At 38.5% G+C, this 8,164-nt stretch overlaps 1 protein-coding gene across 1 annotated transcript in view; it reads left to right on the top strand.

Moving 5' to 3' along the window:
- Positions 1–5,812, top strand: part of COLEC12 (collectin subfamily member 12) — a 209,090-nt gene extending 203,278 nt beyond the window's left edge. The window contains exon 10 of the mRNA XM_036905816.2: positions 4,029–5,812. Coding sequence (XP_036761711.2) covers positions 4,029–4,048 — 20 coding nt within the window. The 3' untranslated portion in view covers positions 4,049–5,812. The remainder of the gene's footprint in view (positions 1–4,028) is intronic.
- The last annotated feature ends 2,352 nt before the right edge of the window (positions 5,813–8,164 follow it).

Below are 8,164 nucleotides of genomic sequence, written 5' to 3' on the forward strand. Positions count from 1 at the left end.
GGCCTAAAGTCAGTAGGAGGAACATAATAAAGATCAGATAATAAATAAATAAAATTGAGAAAAATAAAACATAGAAAGAAATAATAAAACCAAGAACTGATTCTTTAAGAAAATAAACAAAATAGATAAACCCCTACCCAGACTTACCTAGAAAAAAAGAGAATCTACACATATAAACAGAATCAGAAATGAGAAAGGAAAAATCACTATAGACACCATCAAAATACAAAGAATTATTAGAGAATACTATGAAAAATTATATGCTAAAAAACTGGATAACCTAGAAGATATGGACAACTTTCTAGAAAAATACAACCTTCTAAGACTGACCCAGGAAGAAACAGAAAATCCAAACAGATCAATTACCAGCAATGAAATTGAATCAGTAATAAAAAAATTGCTCAAGAACAAAACCCATGGACCAGACGCCTTTGGCACTGAGTTTTAACAGACATTTAGAGGTGACATAATATCCATTCTCCTCAAAGCTTGCCAAAAAAACTACAAACCAATATTCGTGATGAATATAGATGCAAAAATACTCAACAAAATATTAGCAAACCAAATTCAAAAATACATTAAAAAGCTCATCCATTGTAATCAAGTGGGATTCATCCCAGAGATGCAAGGATAATACAACATTCAAAAATCCATCAACATGATCCACTACATCAATAAAAAGAACAAAAATCACATGATCATCTCCATAGTTGCTGAAAAAGCATTTGACAAAATTCAACACCCATTCATGATTAAAACTCTCAAGAAAATGGATATAGAGGGCAAGTCCCTCAACATAATAAAGGCCATATACGACAAACCTACAGCCAACATCATACTTAACAGTGAAAAGCTGAAAGCTTTTGTCCTAATATCAGGAACAAGACAAGGATGCCCACTCTCTCCACTTTTATTCAAGAGTGTACTGGAGGTCCTAGCTGTGACAATCAGACAACAAAGAAATAAAAGGCATCCAGATCAACAACGAACAAGTTAAACTGTCACTGTTTGCAGATCACTTGATACTGTACCTAAAAATCCTAAAGAATCCACTCCAAAACTACTAGAACTAATAGCTGAATTCAGCAAAGTTGCAGGATACAAAATTAATACACAGAAATCTATTGCATTTCTATACACTAATGATGAAATAGCAGAAAGAGAAATCAGGAAAACAGTTCCATTCACAATTGCATCAAAAAGAATAAAATACCTAGTAATAAACCTAACCAAGGAATTGAAAGACCTATACCATGAAAACTACAAGGTAGTCTTGAGAGAAATTAAAGAGGACACTAATAAATGGAAATTTCTCCCATGCTCTTGGGTAGGAAGAATTAATATTGTCAAAATGGCCAAACCTGCCTAAAGCAATCTACAGATTCAGTGCAATCCCTATGAAAATACCAACAGCATTCTTCAACAAACTGGAACAAATAGTTCTAAAATTAATATGGAACCACAAAAGACCCCAAATAGCCAAAGCAGTCCTGAGAAGGAAAAATAAAGCAGGGATTAAGCTCCCTGATTTCAAGCTCTACTACAAAGCCACAGTAATCAAGACAATTTGGTACTGGCTCAAGAACAGACCCATAGGCCAGTGGAACAGAATAGAGAATCCAGATATTAAACCAAGCATATATAGTCAATTAATATATGATAAAGGAGCCATGGATATACAATGGGAAAATGACAGCCTCTTCAACAGCTGGTGTTGGCAAAACTGGACAGCTACATGTAAGAAAATGAAACTAGATTACTCTCTAACCCCATACACAAAAGTAAACTCAAAGTGGATCAAAGATCTGAATGTAAGCCATGAAACCATAAAACTCTTAGAAGAAAACATAGGCAAAACTCTCTTGAATATAAAGATGAGCAACTTTTTCATGAACATATCTCCTTGGGCAAAAGAAACAAAAGCAAAAATGAACAAGTGGGACTACATCAAACTAAAAAGCTTCTATACAGCAAAGGACACCATCAGTAGAACAAAAAGGCATCCTACATTATGGGAGAATATATTCATAAGTGACATATTCGATAAGGGGTTGACATCCAAAATATATGAAGGGCTCATGCACCTCAACAACCAAAAAGCAAATAACCCAATTAAAAATTGGGCAGAGGATCTGAACAGACAATTCTCCAAAGAAGAAATTCAGATGGCCAACAAGCACATGAAAAGATGGTCCACATCGCTAATCATCAGAGAAATGCAAATTAAAACCACAAGGAGATATCACCTCACACCAGTTAGGATGGCCAACATCCAAAAGACAGACAACAACAAATGCTGGAGAGGATGTGGAGAAAGGGGAGCCCTCCTACACTGCTGGTGGGCATGTAATTTAGTTCAACCATCATGGAAAGGAGTATGGAGGTTCCTCAAAAAGCTCAAAATAGAAATACCATTTGACCCAGAAATTCCACTCCTAGGAATTTACCCTAAGGAAACAGGATCGCAGATTCAAAAAGACATATGCACCCCTATGTTTACCGCAGCACTATTTACAATAGCCAAGAAATGGAAGCAACCTAAGTGTCCATCAGTAGATGAATGGATAAAGAAGAGGTGGTACATATACACAATGGAATATTATTCAGCCATAAGAAGAAAACAGATCCTACCATTTGCAGCAACATGGATGGAGCTAGAGGGTATTATGCTCAGTGAAATAAGCCAGGCAGAGAAAGACAAGTACCAAATGATTTCACTCATCTGTGGAGCATAACACCAAAGCAAAAACTGAAGGAACAAAACAGCAGCAGAATCACAGAACCCAAGAATAGACTAACAGTTACCAAAGAGAAAGGGACTGGTGAGGGGTAAGGGGATTAAGGGACACTATGATTAGCACACATGGCGGGAGCACAGGGAAGGAAGTATAGCACAGAGAAGACAAGTAGTGACTCTCTAGCATCTTACTATGGTGATGGACAGCAACTGTAATGGGGTGGAATGTAGTAACCACTATGTTACTCATGTGAAAACTGAGCATAAGATTGTACATCAATGATACCTTAATAAATAAATAAATAAATTACAAATAGAACTACCATATGACCTAGCAATTCCACTTTGGTGTATTTATCCAAAGAAAACAAAATCACTAAATTCAAAAAAAGCTTTGGGCACCCCCGTGTTCACTGCAGTATTATTAACAATAGCCAATATATGGAAACAACCTAAGTATATCCATCAATGGATGAGTAGATAAAGAAAATGTGTTATATATACATTGGAATATTATTCATGCATAAAAAATAATGAAATCCTGCCATTTGTGACAACATAGATGGGTCTTGAGGGCATTATGCTAAGTTAAATAAGTCAGAAAAAATAAATACCATACGATTTCATAATCTAAATAAACAAACTATGCTCATAGATACATAAAATAAATTGGTGATTGCCAAGACAGCAGATAAAGGTGAGCAAAATGGGTGACAGGAGTCAAAAAGTACAGACTTCCAGTTTAAAATAAGTAAGTCATGAGGATGTAATGTACAGCATGGTGACTATAGTTAGTACTCTATTGCATATTTGAAAGTTACTTAGAGAGTAAATCTTTAAAGTTTTCATCACAAGAAAAAAATTTTTGTAACTACGTATGGTAACAAGTGTTAACTAGACTTACTGTGGTGATCATTTCACAGCATATGTGAATATCAATCATTATGCTGTGCACCTGAAACTAATATCAACTTCTATGTCAATTACATCTCAATAAAAAGAAAAAAGAAATTACAGTAGGAAATGAAAAGTGACCCAGATTTGTCATTTGTTGCCATTTGGGATTTGTCTTGGGAACTAGACTTCCCCAGAATAGGCTCCTCCTCCAAAATGAAATTTACCTTTTACTTAATCTGAATAAGAACTTCTAGCCATTTCTTTGGAAAAATTAATGTAACTGAATGATGTATTTTGGAATCTTTCCCATAAAAATACATGCTCATTTTTTGATGAGTATATTAACATTATTCTTTAAGAGAAACTAACGCTCATTCTTTTTACCCTCTTTTAGTACCGTCATCTGCATTATAATGGACTGTGATGCAGTAACATGAGCAAGTTTTCGGATGGTTCTCAAAGGCAAAGGACCCTTCTTTCTGATTGCATTACCTTCTCACCAGATGGAAAAACAGCACTGATAACCAATTACTGAAAAAACTGACAGCTAGTGTTCTTTACCATCATCCTTTACTCAAGGACTTTAGAACTAAAATGTTCCCCCAGTACAATATATTGATTTCCAGAATGCAAATGGACTGAGTCACACGGATTTTCTCAGCCATACAATTATGCAAATCCTAACTTCCAAAGTATGGAAAGCTCCAATCATAGAAAGACTGTCATTGGTTGGTGAGCTTTAGGAAGAACTTAAAACATACTGTGTGAACAGTACCTTACATTTCTAAAATCCCAAATGTAGGAAAAATATGCAGACATACAGATTTATAGGCCAACTCTTAGTAATAATATGAAATACACTTAAAGAGCTTTTAAAACTTTGTATTTTTGTACAAAATATTTGCCTTTTTACAATTTTTTCCTTGTTTTACTTTTTTTTTTTTTTTTTTTTTTTTTGTCTTTTGTCATTTTACCAATATACTACATGGAACCAAAGAAAACAGTAATGGTACTAATAAAAACTCCTAGGGTTTCTTATCAGATTTAATTCTACCCAGTGGCAAAGAATTTAATTTCAGTTGTGGTTTAAAAATAAATAAATATATGAGTGTATATATTTATATTTTTTTAATTTATCGTTTCCTCAGAGGAAATAGCTATGAGAGTATGGTAGGCTCTCCAGGCACCTGAGCTGCTATGTGCTGTGGGAAGATGCAAGACATTTTTCTTTCCGAATAGCTTTTGAACAAATGAATGCAGTGGAAGAAAAAACCCTTTATTTTCCTCCTCCATTATCTATGTTCATCAACTCCTCCATCCTTCCTAACTAGCAGTTAAAGCTGAAGCAGACAACAAAGGTAACAGCTGTTCCCATTTAAAAATATATATTTAAAGAAATATATATAAGTCAGGTTAACAATACCAACCATGTGTATTTGCCTCAGATGACAAAGCTGGTCTCTAGTTGAAAAAGCATGTGAACTCATTCATGACTCAAGTCACACAATAATAATAGTTTAAATATATTTAGCATTTTCATGTACATTATCTCTTCTGCTCCTCATGCAAAACCTATTGTCCCTACTTTAGAAATGAGGCAACTGAGGCTCATATGGAGATTTGCCCATTACCCACATTGCTGTCACACTTTCAAAAATGCAAATTTGATCAGGTTCCTCCTTCTTATGTCCCCAAATCTGAGTCCATCCTACCCCTTACCCCAAATTTAAAATCTTCCAAAGGATCCCAGTTGCCTAAAGAACCTTAGTGACCAGGTTCCAACCCCACACTCCCTCAGCCAGGCCCAGGACAGACTGACAAGCCACCTGCACGTTCCACCATGCTCTTTCTTCCCCCAGGGCTCTACCTGGACTTCCTCCCCATCCTTCGTGCCTGGGAAGTACCTCCTTGAAGATTCAGCTCAAGCATTACTTGTCTGAAAGCTTCCCTGACAAATGCACCCCTGGGTAAACTTCGTGCTTCCATGCCAGACACTGGCACAAGTGCTCTCGGTGCTGTGGGAGAAAACTCTTCACTGCCTTAGGTGATCTACACATCTGTTTAGAGGACTAAAAATTGAGAGAGAAAGGGGAATATGGCTGACCAGTGAGGACATCTTAAAGGAACGGAAGCATGAGAGAAGCCAACCAAGAGAAATAAAGGAATTCATGTTGCTAATAGTTGGTTATTATACATCCATACATTGGATATGTGTATAATATCCATATTATTCCATGAAAATGAATAGAAGACTGGGTGAAAGGATCAAATGGTAAAACATATTCATTCTACTTACCAAAGTAGGGCCCTTGTCAGGGAAAAGCTTTAGAAATCTTTCCTAAAGGGCAGTGTGATGGAACATCTCTTTTCTTACCACTGCACTCAACAGTTTTAGATGTGTAGGTGAACTTTTCCATCCTTTTGAGGTGTTGCTCTGTACAATAATTCTGTTTTCCTGGGAGGAGTCCCTTAGTAGCATGGCATCTCACTTATTTTATAAATCACAAAGCAGATGTTGAAAGATTTTGCTCTGCCATTCATCCTTTTTCTTCTCCTAGATATCATTGTTGAAATAAGTGCATAGCATACCCAGGCTACACCAGTTACGCAGAAGTTTAGAGAAAAGCAGGCTTAAGATGACCAATTTTAATTCTCCAGTGGCAGGGCTTCTGGTTTTCAAATTTTTCAGTGAATAAGTCTCAAATGAACTCCCTCGGTCCACCCCTGCCAGCCAGAGCCAGGATGGTGTCCGGGCCTCCCAGCGTCCCTCCAAGGACTTGTTAGCCCTGAGTTTGCAAAGTAGGGATCCCTCATGCTGCTTGGGCAGGAGTCAGTGGCTAGTGTGGAAAGTTCTGCCAACAGCCTCATCCAGATGGGTCATTAAACGGGCTTAACCAAAGAGCCTTGATTTAGTCCCCTTGGCCTGGGATGGAGAATTGTCCTTTGGCCAGTCTTCTAACCTTGGTGCTGGAATTTGCAGTATTCTGTAACCATCACTCATTGCCATGACCCATTCAGTTGTGCCTGGAAGCTGCAGAGAATTAAAAGATTCTTAAAATCAATTTCTGTGCCATAGAGCCAGGGAGTTAGGTCAGGCCTGACATAAACAGGCACAAAGTGCTGGCTCTAAGTAAAGCTATAAAAGCACCTACTATGGTTGAGGAGTTTGACATATACCATCTCCAGTCCCATGGAAGGAAACTGAAGATTAATGGGTTAAATAATGTCCAAGAACTGGGATTTGAGCCCATGACCCCTAGCTTCCACCCCATAATGCTATCTCCTATAGCCCAACAGTGCCCTTCCTGAGAGTCTGGGCCTTTTGCATTGTATTTTGTTCTTTGCCACAAGAAATCAGCCAAGCCACCAAGATTACCTCTCTCTTTCTTTACAGAACCAGGGAGATAATGTAGGAATCCCCATCTGCACACTTTAGATAAAAGTACTAGGCCAACCCCTTTATTATCAATGAGCAAAGAAGCTAAAGTTAATTTGGTGCCCATGCCATGGATGTCCAAAGAGGTCTAGTTTGGAAAAATCACCCTAGATTCTAAAATAGCTGGACCTCTCAGACAGTTCTCTGATTAATTAGAGTTAAATGAAAGGATAGGCTTTGGAGCCAAATAGGCTGAGATTTGAGTCCTCTCTCTACTACCTAGTTGTGAGACATATTCAAACAAGCAGCAAATAGCTCTCTCCCCTGGTGTCCCTCCTTTTCCTTGCTCACATACAGAATGAGCATGGTCCAGAACTGGTTCAGCACTGGCCTCCCGTGTCCTGATATCATTAGAGAGACTTTGCATTGACAGTTAGCTCACTGATAATGCATCCTTCCAAAATACTGGACAGGAGTGACATGGTGAAAAATTAAAATTGTGATATCTCTTCTCTCACACCAGTAAATAATGAATGAAATTAATTTGTACCTTTTTCTGTGCCATCCCTTCCATTAGGTATCAGAGTAGAAGTTCCTATCAATTTGTATTAATTACAGATTTGGCTGCTGTAATAAACACACAAATAGTGGCCTAAGTAAGATGGAGGCTTCTTTCCCTGGCGCCCAACAATATTTGCCTAAGCATCTCGGGAGCCACCCACCGACTGTCTTTCTGCCGGCCGGAAGCTATCACTTGCACTTGCAGGGTCCAGGAGGGCTCAGCACCACGCCCACAGTCCAGGGCTCCCTAACCTGCCAGCAGCTTTGTCAATTACCTGTGTATTGCGCACACCTCCATTACCCAGCTTGAGCGTCATCGTTTTCTTGTTGGACCCTGACTGACACCCTGCCTGCCTGCACCCACCTCCACTTCTGGGGCCTTTGCTCATCCTATTCCTGGCCTCTTCCCTGCCATGTAGTGTGCCCCCCATCCTCTTCATGGGTCCAAACATGACTCTCCTTTCAAGACACACCCCCTCTTTCAACACCCATCCTCTAAAGTCCCCAGCTCCCAGGGAGCTCCCCCTTCCCTTAATTCCCCCACCACCCATCACCTGTACCTTGTTTCACATATCAACAATACCTTGTTTCAC

The sequence above is a fragment of the Manis pentadactyla genome, chromosome 6 (genome assembly GCF_030020395.1).
Source record: "Manis pentadactyla isolate mManPen7 chromosome 6, mManPen7.hap1, whole genome shotgun sequence".
Lineage (NCBI taxonomy): Eukaryota > Metazoa > Chordata > Mammalia > Pholidota > Manidae > Manis > Manis pentadactyla.